A 23,725-nucleotide genomic window follows, 5' to 3' on the forward strand; every position below is an offset into this window, starting at 1 on the left:
CCACAGTCAAAATGCTTACAGACCTTTGAGGCATGGTCTTGGAGAAGCATCCTGAAGATCTCATGGGCAGACAGAATGACCAGTGAAGTAGTTTTCAGTAAACAAGTAGAGTAAAAATGTTTTGAAGGATTGTCTAGGAAAAATACTAATAGATCAACTCAAAATCAAACACTGGGAAGTCCAGAATGGAATAACAATAGTATTATGAAAAAGGATAGATTGTGTAATATAATAGAAAATAATTTAAAAAATGAAAGGAAGGAATGAAAGAAATTGGTTGGTAACTGTTCTTTCGCTTGCAGTGAAGGGAGAATATAAGTACAATTGCATTATTATGAAATGTTCTGCGTGTACAAAATTGTGCTATTGTTCATTCACTTTACCTTGTGACATTTCTTTTTCTGTGTCCATCACTATATTTCTCATCTTCCGAAAGCTTCTCCTTCTGTTAATTTTACGAAAATATGACCGTGGACTTCTTTTCCTCCATTTCAATTGTAGACCCAGGCAGCCGACTCCAGGGAACCCAAGATGATGCAAAATATTAAAGAATTTTTCTTGACTTGGTTCTATTTCACTTTAATAAAAATGCTTAACATTGTCATTAAGTCTTCTCTTATTCGGAAAACACATATGATACAAAAGACTCGTAGCCCATCATACTCCGAGCATTACAGCATAACAAAACTTCTAAATATGAGAGAGCCTGACTGAGACTTTCTAAAAAACAAAATCATATACAAATAATTAACGTCTTTGCCAATGTTTATGATCGATTGGTGTTTCAATTTTTTTTTTATTTTTTAAATAAACATTAACTTTACGGTATCCTGGGGGTCCTTCATTATGCACCTACACAATTGCTAAACACCATGTGGAGGAAATGTTGAGTCACAGGTATAGTGCTGCTTGTAGGAGCATGCAGGAATGCAATGGGGACAGGGTACAGTTGCTAGGTGAAGTTGAGAAGTTTGATGGCGGGGTGGGGGGTAATGGAATAGTAGATAAGGAGATGAATACTAGTGGGCGCGTTGGCAGAGTTAAAGACTGTGTGGTGCTAGAGTGGGAGCAGTGAAGGGGATACGTAAGTCAAGGACAGGGAATAACGCTAGCAAAGGTTGAGGCCAGGGGTTACAGGAACAAAGAGTATACTACAGGGAGAGTTCCCAACTGTAAAACTCGGAAAAGCTGGTGTTATGGAAGGATCAGATGGCGCAGGCTGTGAAGCAGTCATTAAACTGAAGAATGTTGTGTATGGCAGTATGTCAGCAACTGAGTGGTCCAGCTCTCTCTTGGCCACAATTTGTCAGTGGCCACTCTGGTGGACAGACAGCTTGTTGGTTGTCATGCCCACTAAGGATGTGCCCACTAAGGATGAAGCACAGTGGTTGCAGCTTAGTTTGTAGATCACATAACTGATTTCACTGATAGTCCTACTTTCAATAGGATAGACAATGCATGTGACCAGACTAGAGAAGGCGGTGGTGATGGTGATGGTAGTGGTAGTGGGAGGATGTATGGGACAGGTCTTACATCTAGGTCTATTGCAGGGATATGAGGCAAGGAGTTGGGGCAGGGGTCGAGTAGGGACGGACAAGGATATTGCGCAGGTTCGGTGGATGGGGGAATACCGTCATGGGAAGGATGGAAAGGGTGATTATCCAGAATCACATTCCCCGCCAGGGTTTCAACTAGTTCTCTCTTCGTGCCCTGAAATGGGGAATATCCTTCCCTCCCCTTCTACGGTGGTATTCTGGTGTCCACTGAACCTGTACAATATGCTTGTCCATCTCAGCTTCAACCCTGCTCCTTACCCCTTTCCTCACGGCTAATACAGATCTACATGCAAGACTTGTTCCATAGCTACTCACACCACCACCTACTCCAGTCCAGTCACATGCATCTCTTATCCATCAAAGTTGGGGCTACTTGTGAGAGCAGCCATCAACCTAAATTTCCAACACAGTGCTGCATCCTATGTTAGTATGACAACTAACAAGCTGGTTATTTGCATGAGTGGCTGCCACCAAATTGGACAGGAGACAGCTGGATCATCCAGTTGCTGAACATGCTGTCCAACACAATGTGCTTCATTTCAATGACTGCTTCACAACTTGCACCTTGCACCATGTGGATGAATCCTTCATACTAATACCAGCTTTTCTGAACTGTGCAAGTGCGAACTCTCCCTGCAGTGTATCCTACTTTCTTATAACCCCCAGCCTCAAGATTTGCTAGTTCTTGTCCTCCACCTACATACCCCCTTCCTTGCTCCCATTTTAACAGTACACAGCCTTCTTTTCCACCAACACAACCACTAGTCTTTTTTCTCATCTCTGTCTCTCGTTTTCTGCTCGCACTCCCGCCCCCCTCCCCTTCCCGCCCAAATTTCCCGACTGCACATATCAGCCCTACCGTGTCCTCACTGCACATTGGTGCTCCTGGACCTTCTTCAGACTCTAGTAATTCTGATTCAACATTACTGGAACTACACATCACAGATTCAGCAAGTCACTGTGAGAAAATATGCGATAGCATGTTAAAATGAACATCTTATGGTAGGTTTGTCCTTTCACTTTTTATAACATAAATGCATTTGAAAAGAGTTACCCAATGATCTTCGCTTTCACCTTTTCCCAGCTGCCTCTACTTCCTCAGTTGCTCTTTTCTTTTTCTTGAGTAGTTGGTGATCAATTCCATGCGGAGCTCTGTCCATCCTCTCAACTGTTGGTTGATCAGAAGCTGTCTGTCTTCTTTAACAGTAGTGATAATACAAGCATTACTTTGTACTATGTCAAAAATGTCATCTCGTTCTGAACAAAATTGGTCATCTGATGATCATTTGGCAAGCTTTGTAGATACCTCCATTGTTGATACGACATTTATAATTTTGATGCTCATTTTTCAGTTACTGTGTTGGAATTTTTTTCTTGTAATAAATCATCAATTCCTGCACCACAAACATTAGGAAGACACCATTATCATTTCTTAGACAGATGTAATTTTGCTTCCAGTTATTTCATGGGAGTAATACCTGAGTAAATAAATTTTCTTCCATAAACGAACTAAACAAGGCATTATCCTTGCTACAACTGCTACAAAGGGCGTTCGAAAAGTTTTGCACAGTCGTCTCTAATTTTTTTATTTTTTTGGAGGAGGAGAATGAAATTTTTTGTGAACATACTTGGAATAGTATGGAGTGTAGCCATGTATGGAAGTGAAACATGGACGATAACTAGTGTGGACAAGGAGAGAATAGAAGCTTTCGAAATGTGGTGCTACAGAAGAATGCTGAAGATAAGGTGGGTAGATCACGTAACTAATGAGGAGGTATTGAATAGGATTGGGGAGAAGAGAAGTTTGTGGCACAACTTGACTAGAAGAAGGGATCGGTTGATAGGACATGTTTTGAGGCATCAAGGGATCACAAATTTAGCATTGGAGGGCAGCGTGGAGGGTAAAAATCGTAGAGGGAGACCAAGAGATGAATACACTAAGCAGATTCAGAAGGATGTAGGTTGCAGTAGGTACTGGGAGATGAAGAAGCTTGCACAGGATAGAGTAGCATGGAGAGCTACATCAAACCAGTCTCAGGACTGAAGACCACAACAACAACAACAACACTTGGAACATTTAGCTATACGTGGAGCCTACTCAATGTAGCCTCCATCAGCTGTGATGCATCTGTCCCAACATTCTTTCCATGATGTAAATGCACTTTGGTAAAATTCTGGGGATTGACTTTTAACACCATCGTTTGACACAGGAAATAAGGTCTTTCTCACTATCAAATATTTCACCGTGCAGGTGGGCCTTCAGATGACCAAAGAGATAAAAATCAGACGGAGCCAAGTTCGGACTGTAAGGGCTGTATGGGATTTGGCATTGTCCTGGTGTAGTGTGATGAGCTGACTGTACCAGTGATACCACACTACTCAATGACAAACGAGTCATTTCAGCAAGCTGTCATGTCGTCACACATCTGTCATTCTGGATGATTTGATCAATGGTCTTCTTATTCACATCACTCACTGCCGTCGATGGTCTGCCGCATCGTGGATTGTCCATTAGAGAGAAATCACCTTCTTTAAACCTCTGCAACCAGTTCTGGATACTGCTGTGAGCCACTGTGTCCTCCACATAAACAGGTAGCAACTTCCTGTGAACCGACGTGGCAGAGTCATTGCTGGTCTTGAAGAGGGACTCCATCACCGACCATTGTCGTAACATGACATCTACTTCATGGTCCATTATGGCTCACCTGTAAATAAGAAGAAAATACTGTTATATACCAACTTATAGTTAAATGTTCCAAGTATATTCTCAAAACATTTCATTCTTCTTTTGCAAAAAATAAAACAATTAGAGACATCTGTGCAAAACTTTTTGAACACACTATGTATTTTCTCTTGAAAGCAAAAGATTGTTGGGGTGGAAAGGGTTGGGGTATGAAAATGGATAAGCTCTACTTTATCTGCCTGTCTAAGGGTCAGTGTTCTGTCATATCATCCAACCATAGCAGGCTGTGACATGAAAATGAAGGATAATGAACAAATGTGTCGTGGGGAAGTAATATTTTACGAAGATGATTGTTTTATATTGTGGACTTCCCGATTTTGAAGCACCAGGGACACCACTTCCCCTTATCCTACTGAACCCAAATTTCACGTAGGTTAGCAATAGATTGAATAACTATAAAAAATTTAAAAAGGTGCCAAATAAGAAACATATATAGCAAGTGGTACAAATGAAAGTTTTCTTTTAATTCTTGTGATTCTTCAGAGTCATATGATAGTGAGAAATGGTGAGAGGGTTCAGCTCTGCTACTTTTACATACTCTTTACATGAATTTTTGTATATTCAGAAATGGATTATGCTAACTGTTGTTTTTTAACATTCCCACATTTTATGTGATATATCTTATGAAGTAACATTCAATTGATGTCATCTAAACCTATTATTATTCTGCTTTATGCTGTTAGCATGAAATCTGCTACACAATTTACAGCTTGTCATAGATTTGGAGGCTATGGTGTTTCTCCTTTGTTTGTGTCGATGTGACATGCTTATTTCTGTCACTCTTGCGGTTGCATATGGGTTTTCTGAGGTCATGGTTCATTCTGAATTTGCAAAATAAAAATTAAGGACTTCTAAGCACCTTTCCTTGACTGACAGTAGTTGCACTCAATGCTGTAAGTGAGGTCAAGAATAAAATAAAAATGCACAAGCAGATGACAAATTCAGTATAGTATTACTACAATAAAATTCAACTGTATCAAAGTAATAGAAATAAAGCAAATTATCTAAAAAGTTACCAGCAATATCCCTCATTACACGTCTGCTTGTTCTTCAAGAAATGTTTTTCATATTAAATCAGTTAAAGTAAGCATGGCACATTTTATAGTTCTCTTCACAGTTTCTATCACAAAATAATGCATGAAATAATTCCAAATGTGTGAATTTTAATGAAATTGAATATGAATTGTCAATACGAAAAACTTATAAGCACCAAAAAAAGATAAATTAAAAAAGCCACAGTACAGAAAAAAAAGGAAATCCTAACATGTTGTTATGTTCAAAAGTTTTTTTTCTTAATCTGGCTGTCTAATGCTTGAACTACTACTTGCTTTTCACAAGTCTCTTTCCATAGTGCATTAAACTGTGAGCAGTAAGAAATGATGCTTGGCTTTTCCACAACCTCTGAAAGTTCATCAGCTGATTTGTGCAATGAAGAAATGTCAGAATCAAGGTGCATTCTTTTCTGCTTTAAACCTTCCCAATTCCTCTTGCAATCTGCACTTCCTCTCGTATTGTGTCTTGGTCTTCTCCACTTGTTTTTGTTCAAGATAAGCCCATGTATTTTTTCTGGTAGAAGATGCAGATGCCCAAAAATCCTGAATAATTTTTACAGTTTGCAGTCCCCCACAAAATTTATGGTGGTCTTTAACTTGCTGCATAGCAACATAGGATCTTTCTTTCAAATTTTATATTTCTAGACCTAGAACCTTGTTGATTGAGACTCTATCTCTACTGTTACCTGACCATATGAACAGATTAAAATTTTCTTGCAAACCATCCAGATTTCTGTGAAATCTCTTTAATACTTATTCTTGTACAGAAAGTCATCTAATCATGAAATTTTCACATCAGAATCTCTATATTCTTGGTATGGAATTTGCTGTAAAAAATCTCTAAACTCCAAAAGAGAGTGACTATTCAATATTAATTTCATCTTTTTCTAGCAACCACCTTTATTTTCAAGAATAACTTTTGGATCCAGACACGCTTAATAATGTACATAGGAATACTGTAATGAAGGTTTTTCAATAACACTTTCAACTATTTTCATATTAAATGACTGTGCTTTGTGTTTTATGGTTAGAACATCTTTGTTGGTAATCTTTTCCTCCTCAACCATGCTAGACAAAATTTTGTCTCCAATAAAGCCTAAACCTGCTTTTCTTAATTTACTGAATGAAGATAGCTCCACTTCATAAGTAGCAAGCTTATCTGAGGAATCAATTTTCTTGACATCCTCTTTCTTTGGTGCATGAACTGAGAAAACATGATTTACTAATTTTGTGAGATCGTTTGCAAAAAAAAAAAAAAAAAAGGCAAGAGTGGTTCATCAGATTTGATATATAGTCACAAAAGGCTGAACAATCTGGCCCACAGCAACAAAAAATTGAAGTTTTAATTGTAGTAACTTATCCTTTACTGCTGACAAAACAACCTTATAGGGATTGGAAGCTGGCATGGTAGTTTTCTCCTTTTCTACATTAGCAACAAACAGAGAAATGTCATTCAAAAGAGCCCTCAGAGCTGCAGGAAGGTTTTCTAACCACCTATGGTGGCAAAATTTCAGGCTTACCTCCTTTGAGTCTGAAAGTTCGATGTACTTTTCAACTTTTGCAGATGAGTCACAAAATAGATAACATAAACTTTTTAAGAAAATATATATGTCCCAAATGAGCATCTTTTTCAATAGAATCATGTAGTGTGTGTAAGCCACAGGAGCCCAATTCCAATCATTTCTATGCATCATCTTGTTTCATATTCTGCTGCAGCATCTTAATGAATTTTTTATTTACTGCAGGTCCATCCATAGACACTTGCAGAAGTTTTTGAAGCGTAATACTTTCCACAGCAGCCCTAAATGAATTTTTAATATCCTCTGCTGTTACACGGGCCATGAAAGTTGGAATAAAGTGTCTTGTATGAACCTGATTTAAGTCTGTGTTCCAAAACCTAACTAAAATATCCACCTGCTTGGTCTGGGTGGATGTATAAAAACTTCCATCAAGTAAAAGTGTATACCCATCTACAGAATCTAAGCATTTAAATAAACTGTTTGAAATGTGGGGCAATAACAAAACAAATTAGATATACACATTGTTTCTCTCCACAAGTGAAGTGTTTTGCTATTTCACTACCACGAAACATATTTATAAATGATGAAATAGTTGTACATGATTTAAAAGTATAATTTAATTCACAGCATTTCATTGCTCAAATTACTTCAGCCTTCAACATTTATTTCCTGGTACGTATAATTTTACTGTTGGCAAAGATGGACAGTTTGAAGCCTCATGTTTTTCTTAATTTGAGTGCAGGTCTTCAGAAAATGAAAGTAAATTATCCACACTTTTTGATGTTCTTGTGGTTTATTTTAAAATGCAGCATGCTTTCTTGCTGTTTCATCAGTGCAATGTTTTTCAGTTCTAGAAGAAAAGAAAAAATTTGGTGTCACCGCCAGACACCACACTTGCTAGGTGGTAGCCTTTAAATTGGCTGCGGTCCGTTAGTATACGTCGGACCCGCGTGTCGCCACTATCAGTGATTGCAGACAGAGCGCCGCCACACGGCAGGTCTAGAGAGACTTCCTAGCACTCGCCCCAGTTGTACAGCCGACTTTGCTAGCGATGGTTCACTGACAAAATACACTCTCATTTGCCGAGACGATAGTTAGCATAGCCTTCAGCTACGTCATTTGCTACGACCTAGCAAGGCGCCATGTTCAGTTAATATTGACATTGTAAATAATGTACAGACAAGAGCTACGTTCAACATTAATGGCTTAAAGTTAAGTATTCCACCATCTGCGTCCGTTTTTCTAAGTTATAAAGTCCTTGTCCTGTTCCAGACCTCATGCCAGCCTTTGTGAGCTAAAACGCGTGCCTTTCGGCTTCCTCAAATATTCCAGTGGGCTCTCCTGCCAGCCCACAACATAAAATATGCTGGTATTATTTTTAGTAATACTCTTGGTAATTAATATAACCCCCTAAATCAATTTTTAAAAATAATTATTGGCACTTCTGCTGTTCACAAGGTACGGTGAATTTCTTCTCTCAGACACGTGCTAAGACTACAAACTACACTCCTGGAAATTGAAATAAGAACACCGTGAATTCATTGTCCCAGGAAGGGGAAACTTTATTGACACATTCCTGGGGTCAGATACATCACATGATCACACTGACAGAACCACAGGCACATAGACACAGGCAACAGAGCATGCACAATGTCGGCACTAGTACAGTGTATATCCACCTTTCGCAGCAATGCAGGCTGCTATTCTCCCATGGAGACGATCGTAGAGATGCTGGATGTAGTCCTGTGGAACGGCTTGCCATGCTATTTCCACCTGGCGCCTCAGTTGGACCAGCGTTCGTGCTGGACGTGCAGACCGCGTGAGACGACGCTTCATCCAGTTCCAAACATGCTCAATGGGGGACAGATCCGGAGATCTTGCTGGCCAGGGTAGTTGACTTACACCTTCTAGAGCACGTTGGGTGGCATGGGATACATGCGGACGTGCATTGTCCTGTTGGAACAGGAGACGGTTGCGAATGGTCCTCGCCGATACCCCAGGAGCAACAGTGTCCCTAATTTGCTGGGAAGTGGCAGTGCGGTCCCCTACGGCACTGCGTAGGATCCTACAGTCTTGGCGTGCATCCGTGCGTCGCTGCGGTCCGGTCCCAGGTCGACGGGCACGTGCACCTTCCGCCGACCACTGGCGACAACATCGATGTACTGTGGAGACCTCACGCCCCACGTGTTGAGCAATTCGGCGGTACGTCCACCCAGCCTCCCGCATGCCCACTATATGCCCTCGCTCAAAGTCCATCAACTGCACATACGGTTCACGTCCATGCTGTCGCGGCATGCTACCAGTGTTAAAGACTGCGATGGAGCTCCGTATGCCATGGCAAACTGGCTGACACTGACGGCGGCGGTGCACAAATGCTGCGCAGCTAGCGCCATTCGACGGCCAACACCGCGGTTCCTGGTGTGTCCGCTGTGCCGTGCGTGTGATCATTGCTTGTACAGCCCTCTCGCAGTGTCCGGAGCAAGTATGGTGGGTCTGACACACCGGTGTCAATGTGTTCTTTTTTCCATTTCCAGGAGTGTATATGTCAAAACACGCAATTTCGCCAGTACTTTCTTTAATAGTTTCCCTGGAATTGCCCAGATATTTGCATTTTGCAGGTGTAAGGAGCCTAGAAGTCAAGAAATGTGCCTCCAGCCTGACGATTCGACGCCTTCCTGTTGTCGCCAATGTTATATCATGTAAAGGTAGTTTTCGGTATGGTCTGATAGATGGACCCTATAATATTCTTAAATGTATGCACTCTGTAGTGTTCCTGTTTTGGGTTTGATCTGCTGCTGGTGCAGCTCTTCTGTCACGTGATCCAGCTCCATCCTCATTAGGTTTTGATAACTGCTGAGGAACAATCCAGCTTATGCCATATTGAACTTGAACGATTTCGTCCGTAATTCACACTTTTAAGCTGAAATCACCTTTCTGTGAGAATTCTACTTCTTTGTGTCATCTGTATAATGAAAGTGCTCGCGAAATTATGAGAGTGATATACAGAGAAGGGCAGCACAAATGGTCACAGGTTTGTTAAATCTGTGGGAGAGTGTCACAGAGGTACTGAGAGAACGTAACTGGAAGAATCTTGAAGGTAGACGTAAATTATCCCAAGAAAGTCCGTTAACAAAGTTTCAAGAACCAGCTTTAAAAGATTACTCTACTAATATACTACAACCCCCACATATCGCTCACATAGTGATAGTTAAGATAAGATTTGAATAATTACTGCATGCACAGACGCATTCAGTCAATCATTCTTCCCACTCTCCATACATGAATGGGACAGGGAGAAACCCTAATAACAGGTGTAATGTATCCTCTGCCATGCACCCCACAGTGGATTGCAAACTGTAGAAGCAGAGCGTCTTTACCTTTGTTTCTTCTTATTTTTATTCTTTTGATTGTAAAATACTTCATCTTTTTTGTAAATTTTCACAGTTTCAAGCAATTGCGATTGCATGCTAATATTTTACTGTTTGTGTTATCGTTAATCATATACTTCATTTATACCTCACCTTTAAGTGATATTTAGGTTGGTTCATTTGGGGGAAGGGACCAAACAGCGACATTATCAGCCCCATCATATCAGGGAATGATGGGGAAGATAGTTGGCCATGCCCCTTCTAAGGAACCATCCCAGCATTTGTGTGAAGCGATTTAGGGAAATCACGGAAAACCTAAATCAGGATGGCCGGACACGGGTTAGACACGTCATCCTCTCGAATGCAAGTTCAGTGTGCTAACCACTGCACCAGCTCTGTTGGTTCCAATAATTTATAATACTTGCTTGCTCGGGTACTAAACAATAATTACTATCCAAGTATTTTTGTACAGATGATGTGTATTAACAACTCATTCACGATTGAATGTGTAATGTGCATAATTTAAGCACATCAAGTTACATATAACTTGAAATAACACTTACCTTTCATATGGGCTTTTATTACTGGTTCTCTCATCAACAACATATCAATGTCCTTACACTTTACTTTGTGAATGTGTCTCCATGGCACTAGCCATTGTTTATATTCATTTTGTTATGGCCACAATTGGCTTCAGGCACACTCTCATGGCATTTTAATCACAATTTTAAAAATACACCTGTTCTGCAGTGTTCCCACCAAACGTGTTTTACAAGTAGGGATGGCCGATAAATCACGGATTGATACTTTGCCACAGATATTTTCTTGTCACAGGTGTACTAAGTTAGTTAAGGTTTCCATGCCCCTTGCTATTGCTGCCAGTGTATAATATCTCTCACTACCAGCACTGTAGTTTATGTAAAGCAAATGGTGTCAATTGCCAGTACTGCGTGTAATCATACTCCACTCTATTCTACATGCCTGAGGCGAGATAGCCTTGCCCGTCATCCTACATGTCACACAGCTGAGCGATCCTCATAACTGATTTGACCTTCAACCTATACATCCAGTCTTTTTTCCACCTTCTTAACTTTGACAAATTAATTTATTTTTAAGTTTGAATACAATTGCCAAGACAAAAATAAGGTCTTATAAGAACTATAATTTAAAAAAGGACAAAATAAGCACTTATAAGGACTTTTATTGCACAGTACAAAAATTAAGTACTTTTAAGAAACATACGAACCCTGAAAATTTGTTCGCAAAAATATCCAAGCCTCTTGGCACACAAATTACTACAGCTACACTGAAAAACATGTTTCGATCTCTAGCCTTCGGAGTCTTCAAATTTCCTTCTTCAAAAGACAGGAAAATAATTAAAACAGAAAAAGAAACAAGTAAATAAATGTTAAAATGTACACTCTACCACTTCCACAATGCAGAACACTAAAATTAATGCAATTCAAAGGGGCAAGCCCCCATCAGAATTAGTAAACAAGAATCAATAGGGGACAGTCAAAAAGTTTGCGTTTCAAGGCCTTACAGTCTAGAATCGGTACTTCGATTACGGAAAATCACCGTGAGCACTGAAGCAATCATCCTACTGACACACCAGGTAGAAGATACCCAGTTGGTAAAAAACTTACTTTGCTGCAAGAAGTAGTTTGTGTGACACACCAGGTTGAAGGTACCCATTCGATAAAAAACTGTGTCCTGCAGCATGAAGAAGAATGTGTTTTCTGCTACACATTCTCATCCAACAGGAAATGTCAACCCTTCAATGCCTTTTTTAAGGGACTGAAGGCGTGATAATTGCATGGGGAAAAATCTGGACTATAGGGCAGGTGCTCAAATGCCACATATTTGGCTATAATGTATGAGGCTGGCCTCCCAGATCGACTGGCGTCTTGTGTTGAACCACGACCAGCATGGAACTTGCTGCACCATTCCACAGTGGTGGTTTCCAACAGACACATTGCCCCTCGTGCACATTCATCATTTTCCGATTGATGTCTACCGGTTTTTATGCTTCAGCAGCAAAGAAAAGAATAGCAGCACATTTGTCCTGTTTGGACACATTTGGTAATAACATTGTCATAGTTCACGTTTCTGCATTTACTGCACGCAATCGGGAAGGCATGAATATCACAATAATCTGTTGCCTGCGTGTCACGCTTAAATACCCACATCAGAGACGCACTACATATAATGGCCTTGAACAAAAACTGTTTGACTGATACAAACATAAACAAAATAAATACATTTTAATATTTTTAACCTTATCACTTTTATACATTCTTGTATAATTATTTTGATGCTGGTTTGCTCGTAAGAAATACATCAATTTTAGTGCTTTTGCATTGTGAAAGGTTGTTGAGTCTACATTTTCACACTGATTTTAACAATCAAAATGTTGTATTAATTTTGGATTAAACCAAGGAAAGTTTTATGAATGTTGAATTTTAGGGAAAGTAGTGCAAATCTTGGATCAGGTGAGGAGAGGGAGAAGATATAGCACAAAAAGTGTTCAGAAATAATAATAAATTATGAGCCAAGATTCAAATTTCAGTATGTTCTGACATTTGTGAGTTATTGGTAGTTGGCAGTTTATATGTAAGAGCTTAATTTGAAAGAAACCACAGGGTGTAATTGTAAATGAAACACAAATAAATGCAGCTGAAATGTGCAATTGTGTGTGTGTGTGTCCACATCCCAACTGTTAATTCTGTAACATGCTCAGCAGCTGGATGTTGCCAGTATGTCCGTCGCCATTCATTCTAATATATGAGGGTAATTCCGAAAGTAACAGCAAACTATCAATATTAAATGCTATTAACACATCAGGGATTTGAAACCGCCAGGAAGTGAAAATGCATGGTTTGACAAAGTTTCGACATGCCAACAGGTGGACTGAAAAGCTGAAAAGGAGAGGCAGTAGAAACAAAGTGGCAGTACTCCTAGCTCTGTGAACCGTAGAAGAGCAGCGAGCAGTAATAAGATTTTTGTGGTCAGAGGGCATAAAACCTCAACAAATCCATAGAAGGATGTTGGAAAGGTATGGGGAGAGCTACATTAGTGAGAGATATGTATGAGTTGGTAAATGCCTTTAATAGTGGATGTATGTAAATAACAAACTAGCAACGCTCTGGTTGTCCCAGCAAGATTGTTACTGATGAGAATGTGGGATGCACTGACACCATGACTCATGAGAAATGGCATACTTCTGTAGAAGCTTTAGCCAGTATGGACAGTGTCAGTGTCAGATCTGTTCATACCATTATTAGTGAGGTACTCAAGTACCGTTTTTTTTTGTGCATGATGATGGCTAGAATGCTCACTGGTGAACACAAGATGATGCGTTTTCAGGCTGCCACATCATTTCTGGCATGATATAATGTTGAAAGACACGATTTTGACACACATCGTTCCTGGTGGCGAAACCTGGGTGCATCTCTTTGAACCAGAAACCAAAAGACAGCCTTCAGAATGGTGACAATCATCATCTCCAACCAAGAAGAAATTAAAGTCTCAGCCCTCTGCTGGAAAGGTCCTTTCCACCCTCTTCTGGGGAAAAAAAAAAAAAAAAAAAAAAAAAAAAAAAATGGGCTCTGATTTTGGAGCACTATCAGCAAAGGTGTGAAACAGTGAACAATGCCTGATACAGTGCCATGTTGGAGAATGAGCTAAAGCCGGCAATACAGAACTGTCACAGAGGACTTTTGTCTAGAGGCATTCTTCTCCCTCATGACAATGTGTGCCCCCACACCACCATTGAAACTCTTGCCGCCATTTGGAGATTGGGATTTCAAGTTGTACTTCATCACCATACAGCCCTGATTTTGCTTCTTCAGATTACACATGGTTTGGACCCCTGAAGGATGCTCTCATAGGACAATGATTAGAAAGTAATGATGAAGTGGTGCACTCTTTGTTGCAGGCACAATCGAAAACATTTTATTCGAGTGGAATAGAAAAGTTGGTGCAATGGTGTGAGAAGTGTATCAAAAAGGAGAGTAGTTATGTTGAAAAATGATATCTTGTTTGTATTTGCAAGTGAAATATGTGTTTTGCCAAAAAATTGTGTGCTGTTACTTTCTGAATCACACTCTTACACTGGTCAGTAAACTTGGTTGTTAGTTGAAAAGATCATTTATGTACTCTCACCAACATCCATGTCTTTCATTTCATTGACAAACCTCTACTGGTGAATTGGAGTTTATAAAAATATGGCATAATCCTTTCTGTAGCATACTACTCAAACACACATCATTTGTAATTTCACATACAATGTGCTCTCATGTGATTAACTTTTTCTGGTAGCGCAGGAGAAATGGGGAAGGGTGACAACAAATGTGTATATTACTCCTGAATACATTGACTGCCGCACGCACAGTAATGGATGTTTCACAGCCAGATCAGGCACTTGGCATCAAGTGTGAGTCTCTGTTGTGGCAACTAGGTGCCTTTTGGGAGTCAGTGTGTAAATAAGGTGCAGGTTTTATAGTTCTCTATTAAATTTTAATGAGACTTATGGATAATATCAAACATATTTACTGGGAAAAAGCAATGGTTGCAGAATGTCCTTTATCATTACATGTTTGGCAATTGTTCAAGAAGATTGTTAAAATTTGTATCCATGCACTGTTAATAAACAGTTAAAGTGTTCCACGTAATCGTCTTTTCCTTCTTTCTTCTCGACTGTGTGAGCCACCGGATGAAGAGCGGCGTCCGACCTCACAGTGTTCACCCCGGAAGTCTGGAGGACATCGACATTTGTTCACCCCACGACAGCGTCCACCATTCAGGCACGGGATGATACACTTTGCTGCAATGTACACAATGGAACTTCAAGAATTTTTGTGAAACATATTAGTAAAACAACCATGCCACTTTTTCTTCAGTTTTGTATATTCAGAGCTTAGTTTCTATATACTGTCAGCTTTCTAAGATAGGGAAACACAAACTTCTGCTAAAACTTTAATTAGACAATAAGAAAATATGTCTCGATTTTTTTTGTGGCCATTTTGTAAACTCTAAACTGCATTAATATTTATAGATTAACTGCACTATAATTCTAGGACAGAAAGTTGAAACAAATTCCATGGAATGTGCAGTTTTTGGCATTTTTATGTGGTCAGATCTAATATATATTGAACAAGACACAGGCAAGAAGATTATCACAAGATAGTTATTTCTTATGTTCTCAGCCATGTACATTTCAGTTACAAATTGTGTACAAGTACTAGATTCGTGGAGGGATTACAATACCATGCACAGGGTCCCTATGCAACTGGTTTCAACTCCTCAGCATTTTTCAACACATCAAGAACATTTTATTTGGACTAGGATTATACTTCCATGGGAACACATGCACAGTTAATGGTAACCTACTTTTAGTTTGCAGGCAACGAACACTGATTCGCTGTAAAACATGTTTTTATACACACAATGATAATGGGAGATTTTGTTCAATAATTATGCCCAATATCACAAACTTCAAAAGAAAGATGAATAATTTATTATTACAAAAACCTATAGAGATATTCTTTCAAATAAAGGGGTAGGTGTGGGTGGGGGAAAGGAGACAAAATCTGTATTAAAACAGTGAAAGGTGAATTTGGTTTAATGTTTATGTGGTGTCACCGCCAGACACCACACTTGCTAGGTGGTAGCCTTTAAATCGGCCGCGGTCCGTTAGTATACGTCGGACCCACGTGTCGTCACTGTCAGTGATTGCAGCACTCGCCCCAGTTGTACAGCAGACTTTGCTAGCGATGATATACTGACAAATACGCTCTCATTTGCCGAAACGATAGTTAGCATAGCCTTCAGCTACGTCATTTGCTACGACCTAGCAAGGCGCCATTACCAGTTTATATTGAGACTGTAATTATGTATCATCAAGAGCGATGTTCTCCAATTATGGATTAAAGTTAAGTATTCAAGCAACTCCGCACTTTATTTAGTAGACTCAACTCCTTTAACTGTTCCAGACCTCACGCCAGTCTGCGTGAGCTTAAACGCGTGCATTTCGGCCTCCTCTAGCAACACGGTGTTGGCTCTTCTGCCAACACATCAGTTTGTATCAAATGATAAAATTGGCAGCAGTAGCCATTTGAAATGCACCGCCAGATACAGGTGTGGCTAGGAGTTGCACTACAAATACAAATGTCTACGGTTCAATCCTTATTCATCCCAGATATCATTTTGAAACAATGGAAAATCCATGTTAGAATATCAAAAATATTGTGAAAAGGATATATTGCTACTCACTGTAAGGGTGACATGTAGAGTTGCAGGCAGGCATAATGAAAAGACTGTTACACATTTAGTTTTTGGCCATAGCATTCTTCAGAAAAGAAAGAAAGACATGTGCGCAAGCAAGCACACCTCATGCACACGTGACTGTTAATGAAAGCAGCAATCCAGAGTGGGGAAGGGGAGGGATAGCAAGGTATGGGTAATGGAGCATGCTGGGACTAGATAGTGACATGACAAGGCTGCCAGGTGCAGCATCAGGAGGCTGTGGAGGAGAGAGAGAGAGAGAGAGAGAAGAGTCTGTGATGCAGACTTAATATGTAGGGCAGGTTATAAAATGGGGCTAGCTGTGGGATAACAGGACATGATCAGTCACAGCTTGTAGGAGATTAAATACAACTTTATGTGTGTTAATGGTACTCTGCATCCTGCCTCATCACCAATGCTCCAGTGCTTAACAGCACGCAAAAGAAATATGTTCTGTTACAGGACTGAAAATTGTAACGAAGAATACCTATGTTATGGAATACCACTTTTGTTACCAAAAGTCACACTGATACCCTCATACACATAAATGTTTACCTGTCTTTTTTTGTGCCGGTCTGCAACTCAACATGTCATCTTTATGGTGAGAGCAATCCACCCCCCTACTAACAGTGCTCACAAAAAGATAACTTACTCAAAATCCTTATTGCTCAATAAATATTAATGTGTTAAAGAATATTAACAGAGATTTCTCAATTTTCTTTAGTATTGCTGCTGTTATTGGTCTGATTTGCACAGAAGTCTATTTGTTGTTGGTTTGAAATATCACTGCAACATTCTCGTGTGCCCTATTAGCACACTAATTGCTACTGTGCACCAATGTCATGTAGAGTTCTACTTTGCCTGAGGATAATTAAAACTGGTCATGGGTGATGAATATAGCTCTTCAAATAGTGGAAGTGTCTCTCTAGTGCCACATAAAGATGTATGTTGGGCTGCCTTAGTGTCACTTGGGAATAAAGGACAGAATAGTTAATTTTCCCACCAGTGAATCTGTGAAAGGTAATCCTGTGGCTTGATGCAAAACCAAATAAAAAAGGTAGACTGCTCCACTCCACATTCTAAGTATGGAACACTAACTCTGGCAGTACATACTTAATGAGTAAAGACTGGAAAAATATGCATTTGTAGTAAATGCGAATATAGGTGTGAATTGGACCTCAAAATGCAAAAACGTGAGACTACTAATAAATTCTATTTCATAGCAAACTGCATCCAGATGAATGAAGTTATCTGACAAGTCTGAAAGCTGTATTTTCTGGATATAAACATTGAAAATAAAACGAATTTTGGTGACTTGCACTCCACTTCATCTGGTAAAGCCCAATTTAGAAAGATAAAAGTGTGTAATAATGTGTTTGCAAAGTAAAAAGAGTACAAACACAAAGACACATTAGTGCTAGCAATGCTCTAGTGCCACTCCACTTGTGAGTGGTTGAAAGGCCTATATGAGATACACACTGCACTGCATAGCACAACATAGGACTCAGCCATGGCACCCATCATCTTAGAGCAAAGAAAAATGCATTTGGCTGAAGTTCAAAGGTTGGTATAAGGTGAACACTTCAAAATGGTAGTTGAGTGATGGGTGTTTTGAACTGTCAAGTGTCGAATACTAGGAGAGGTCAAGCCTGAACTACCTCACTTATTACACTGCCAGTCATTACTGAATGCTTTCTGTACTCCATTTTGTTCTGTGTCGTGCATTGCACATTGTTTTCTTCTCTAAGAAATTAGTGAAGAGACTAATCCTTCTCCAACATGAAGTTCGACAACAAATACACAGAACACAGGTGTCAGCTGGCTGCTCGGAGAGGGGTTCGGTGGTTGGGGGGAGGAGAAAAAGGGCTTGTTACCTCGCACTGTGCCTCACTTCCACAGGTGGTCGTAGTTTTAGTTAATTTACATTTGCAGCCAACTGCCATTTTATAGTGTCCAAACTCTGCACTATAGTGACCGGAAAACAAAATCTGTCACTATATTCTGACTGTGCTGAAAGTCTTTCTGTAATGTGTGAACAGAGCTTTTTTTAGTTCTACTTTTGTGTTGAATTTTGGTTCTAATCTGTAGCACAGTGCCAAGTCCGAGTTGCACAGCTATGAAATCAATATTCTACAGATTTTATAATTACTGAATTGGAATGCTACATTTTCAGGTCCCAATTAATGACATATAATCTTAAACAGATGTGTCAGCATTGCAAAGTGCAATTTTTTTCCATTTATTAGTTACATAAACATTCACATGTTACAAAACTTTTTGTACAGGGGTAAACTGTAACATCGTTCTGAATCTGAGATAACATGCCATTTCTTAGCTCAAAATGGCTGCTCTGTGCACTGGCCACCAAACCCTATGGCATGCATAGCACACACATCCAAGTCTCTGCCACAACCTTTCTAACATCCTTGGTGCGTTCGAATGTTGCCTCAAAGGGCTTTTATTTAAGCTACTAATGCCTTCACCCCAGAATCACATCACCTTACAAATTGGTAATGGTGTGGTTTCCAATATCTTGGATTAAACACACTGCACAATCTGTGAATACAAAAACTAAACAGATTGTACAAAACAGTGAACAGACCACTGTACTGGCATAGATTGGTAAGTCCTGCCTCCTTAAGCTGACTCCAGATATCCAATTAAAAACATTCAGTACATCACTCTAAGTTTTATTTTCACATTTAATTAACTTAGCACCTCTGTACAATGTACAGTTGCAACATTACTGCATAGAAACCTGGAAATTTATTTAAGGTTCAGTTAAACAGATAGCAAGCCAAACTGGCACCATATATATATATACAACAAAATTATCCCACCTCCTAGACTAAATGCTGGTAAAATAAACAGAAATAATCTTACTTACAGAATTCACAACGCAAGCCATAGAAACCCTTGGGGCAATCACAGGTGTCCTTCTGTATGCATTTTCCACCATTGAGGCACTTTTCGGCACAAATACCTGAAAACAATTACAATTGCAACACAGTCATTAGCAACAGATACTTATTACAGGCTGTTTGTAACGTTATAATCACAGACAATGTAGAATTCCAATCCTTGAATCTCAAATTTATATATAAGAATGTAATAGCGTTCTGCTAAAATTATTTTAATATTATATTAATATTAATAGTATTATATATATATTATATTATTATACATTAATATTATATTAATATTTCAGCTCAAGTCCTTTGACTTTCTACTTTAACCATAAACTCATATGACTTCTAATTAAGAAGCAACACATATAGACAAAAATACTGACAATATATTTTAGAAAGAAACTTCTGTGCAGAATACTGAAAAGGCTTTTCTGTGTGTCATTTATAGGGTTCTCTAACTCAATCGGTAAGAAACACAACCCGCACATGAGCACTTTGTTGTCTATGTGTCTGTCCATCCAGCTACCTGTTAGGCCCCTATTTTCTCAGGAATGGGTACAAGCATAGAGTTGAAATTTATGTGAAGCGCTAAAATCTACGGCCCCTTGACAGTATAATAAACATTAGCTTCTAAATCAATGCAATCAAACGATATAGGCATTTACGTCACATTTTTTGACACACACAAACTCACTCAACAGAACCTACAGGGTTACTTCCTGTTGCTCTACAATCATGAAATTTGGCAATAAGAAAGATTTCACTGTACAAGTAAAGGAAATAAATCTGGAAACTGTGAATTTGTTATTGTATCACATGAAAAAATTTGTTGTTTATTTATTTATTTACAACATGCTCCACTACAATATTTGTAATACTACATGTATGTATTTTTTTTTGTGTGTGTGTGTGTGTGTGTGTGTGTGTGTGTTTTTGTAGAGTAATGTTTGTGTTGTATGATGGTTATGATGTTCATATGCCCTCACTTCTTGAGATGCTGTGGAGAGGTATTGTATTTAAGCCAGGACACTGAGTGGAGTCTGATGATCAGGAACTTTATGCCACCACCACCCCTCCTCCTCTTGCTGACCAAACACTGGCAGTGAAAATTTTTCCCACCACCAGGTCAAGCACCACAGCACAAGCGCATGTTAGCAACCTCGGCCATGGAGGCAGATTTAGAAAAAAATAATTTTTTTCTTTTTTTTGGTAATTTGTTAATTATCCATCTGTCCAGCCACCTGTTAAAACTTCTTTTTCTTGGGAACAGGTAGATGTCTCAAGTTAAAATTTATGTCACATACTAATATCTGTGGTGCCTTAGGGGCATAATAAATGTTAGCTTCTAAGTCAATGCAATCAAAAGATTCATTATTTATGTCACATACGAGGGGGGTCCCAAAACGGAACTGAAATATTTTTTAAAAGCTATATATTTTCAAACACTGATTACAAAACCACCTTATCTCTTTCAAAATACTCTCCATTACAACTAATACACTTGTCCCACCAGTGTTTCCACTGTTCGAAAAACGTTTTGTATTCAACTTTAGAAATGGCTGACACCCCTCTTTTTTCCCCCCTCTGGACTAATTCAATGTTGTCAAATCACTGTCCTTTCATGCCCCTTTTCATGAGTGGAAATAAGAAAAAGTCACACATAGCCATGTCAGGTGAGTAAGGTGCATGGGGCAGTGCAATCATGCCATTTTTAGCCAAAAACTGTCTAACAGAGATGGTTGTGTGTGCAGGTGGGTGGTCATGGTGGAATAACCAGTTTCCTGTCTGCCACAAATTGGGTCTTTTTTAACGAACTAGTCTCCGACAGTTGATCAATTGTCTGTCAACATTCTGTGAGCAAAAGTTTTCGAATTTTTTCAATATTTTCGTTGACTAGGGCAGTTGATGGACGTCCAGAATGAGGTTTGTCATCGATCGACATGCTGCAATTTTTAAATTGAGTGAACCACTCGTACACTTGAGTTTTTCCCATAGTGTCATCTTGGTAAGCTCTTTTCAACATTAAAACAGTTCCAGGACCATTTTTTCCAAGTACAAAACAAAATTTCACGGCTGCATGTAGTTCACTTAAACTTGCCATAGTAAAAAATGGAACAAGAACAAAACAGCGCTAGCAAAATCAAATCACTGCAGACGAAGAGAACAAGCCAGGTCAACAACGTAGGCATCACTGAACTGGCAATGAGTTGTGCTACACACGTTTCGCGGCAGAAAAATATTCTACACAAGCTTCACCCACAGAAATGTTATTTCTTTTTTTTATTCTTTTTTTTTGGGGACCCCCTCGTATTTTTATACTTGCAAACTCACTCATTAAAACCTATAAGGTACTTCACCTTGACACAGCATCATGAAATTTGGCAAGAATAAACGTTTCAAGGGGGGAGGGGGGAGGGGAAATCAGAAAATTGTTAATTTGTAATTATATCACATGAAAAAAATTGTCATTTGTTATCTGACTTCAAACTTGAAGTTACAACATTTTCAAAATGTTTGGAATCCCTGCGACTGATATGTTGCCAGTATCAATGTTGATAACAAGAAAAAAAATCTTCAAGATCCTAAATTCCCAGAATGGATAAACTGTCTATATACATAATTTAAGTTTTTATGGAACCTTTAATGTGCGAGTCCTACTCGTACCTGGTCAATTTTTCTAAAACGTGTGGTACTGCAGATAGGGATAAAACACAATTCAAAAGGTAGAAATGACAAAACTTATAAGGGAAGTAAAATAGAGGTTGTTACTGCTGTGGTAAGCAAGGAAAATTGTGAGCAAAGTATTTTTACTCAATCAAATTGTATTGGGGATAAATTTCCTATACATTACAAAAGACATCTCTGACAAGAAAAATCTCACAGACCTCATTTCCATGCTTTTGGAAGAGACAATATGTGTGTTTTCTGGAGTCACTGTTAGATGCTTTTTGATACATTTTTTTACAAGGGAGGTTGTGGGTTGGAATGGCCCAATTTTATCTCTTTTCTTAAACGTTCAAGATGTGGTGTTACTGCAGAATGCTCAAGATTTCTTTCGATAGGCAAGATATCCTACAGACTGGAGGAAGAGAAGCCATGTCTCTTGAAGCCTATCCGACACAAGGGACACTTGGGTTGGCCAACTGCTGAGGTTTGATGGTATCTTAAAAGTTTTTTTGAAGGGACATTAGAAAGGAAGAACACAAGAGGCTGACAAAAACTAGAATACCTCGACTAGATCATGGAGGATACCAGCTGCACCACCCTCATGAGGAAGGCCAAAGACAGAAATGCATGGCGAGCTCTGATAACAAACCTGATGACTGAAGACCTAAGAAGAACAATAAAGTATCACTATACTGCTTAGTGCTATTCACATTTATGCCATCTAGATTTAGCCTAGTAAATTACTAGGAAGGCTACTACTTCGAAAACATAAGCTGCTATCTCTTCAGTTTTGCTATATAGCTGCTGTTTATTAGCTACTAGTAGCTTAATATTTATTGGAATACAATGGCATTTTTTTTTCTAGAAAATATTTACCACATCTGTAAATACTGAGTCCTATTTACAGTATGTTACTACTTGTCATACTGCTTTATAAGAAACACTGCAACTTTTAGTAGCTCTTGAAAAGAGCTTAATGTTACAATTCAATTGAGTTTATCTACAGATATCATGAAGCTATATACCAATTTTGTAAAATTTAATAATTCTTGAAAAGACCTTAGTTTTGCAGTTCAATATTTCACAAAAAAATAGTTTAGAAATGTACTAAATTTTAGATTAGAGTCTGCTGCACAGTCCTCTTCTGTTTTGATACACAAGGCTGAAGTGAATACTAAAGTAAGCCAGCAGGCAGATTTTGTCTTCAAATTTATCTCATTCCACCAATTCTCTGAAAAGTTTAACATGATTGTATTGCTACACTTTTCTTTTCTAGATTTACTGAATATTGTTAAAATGTATTATTCTGATCAAAAAATTGCAGTTGATTAAATTCTTGAGTAAATAGAACACTTGCAAATGTTACTCATACAGTAAGCTCTTGTGTACTATCAGTTGTTGGCATCTAGAACCATTTACAAAATATTATGGGTGTACACATTACTTGAGACACACTACATGTTTAACTATATCTGTTCAATGGGTATGATTTTTCTGTTAATTGGTATCAGCATATGTGAAGTCTACTGTAATCATAACAGTAAACTATTGGATCTCATCATGTCTATACAGGACATTACAGTCAAGAGACTAAAACATGTATTACCATGTCAGCCGTTCTATTC

General features: G+C 38.9%; 2 protein-coding genes across 11 annotated transcripts in view; one reads left to right on the forward strand and one right to left on the reverse strand.

The window, feature by feature from the left end:
* LOC126262356 (5-demethoxyubiquinone hydroxylase, mitochondrial) overlaps positions 1–23,725 on the forward strand; it is a 66,461-nt gene that overhangs the window by 18,542 nt on the left and 24,194 nt on the right. For 2 of the 7 annotated variants that reach the window (XM_049958936.1, XM_049958937.1), the window contains exon 2: positions 9,490–9,576. The exons of the other annotated variants lie outside the window; for them this stretch is intronic. In XM_049958936.1, the coding sequence (XP_049814893.1) occupies positions 9,559–9,576 (18 nt within the window). In that variant the 5' untranslated portion in view covers positions 9,490–9,558. The remainder of the gene's footprint in view (positions 1–9,489; positions 9,577–23,725) is intronic. 7 annotated transcript variants of the gene reach the window in all.
* The window catches only part of LOC126262355 (protein shifted), a 69,440-nt gene continuing 60,450 nt past the window's right edge, over positions 14,736–23,725 (reverse strand). For all 4 annotated transcript variants that reach the window (XM_049958934.1, XM_049958931.1, XM_049958933.1 and 1 more), the window contains exons 7-8: positions 19,412–19,507; positions 14,736–15,064 (exon numbers count right to left, since the gene is read on the reverse strand). In XM_049958934.1, coding sequence (XP_049814891.1) covers positions 14,895–15,064; positions 19,412–19,507 — 266 coding nt within the window. In that variant the 3' untranslated portion in view covers positions 14,736–14,894. The remainder of the gene's footprint in view (positions 15,065–19,411; positions 19,508–23,725) is intronic.

The sequence above is a fragment of the Schistocerca nitens genome, chromosome 6 (assembly GCF_023898315.1).
Source record: "Schistocerca nitens isolate TAMUIC-IGC-003100 chromosome 6, iqSchNite1.1, whole genome shotgun sequence".
In the NCBI taxonomy this organism is placed as follows: domain Eukaryota; kingdom Metazoa; phylum Arthropoda; class Insecta; order Orthoptera; family Acrididae; genus Schistocerca; species Schistocerca nitens.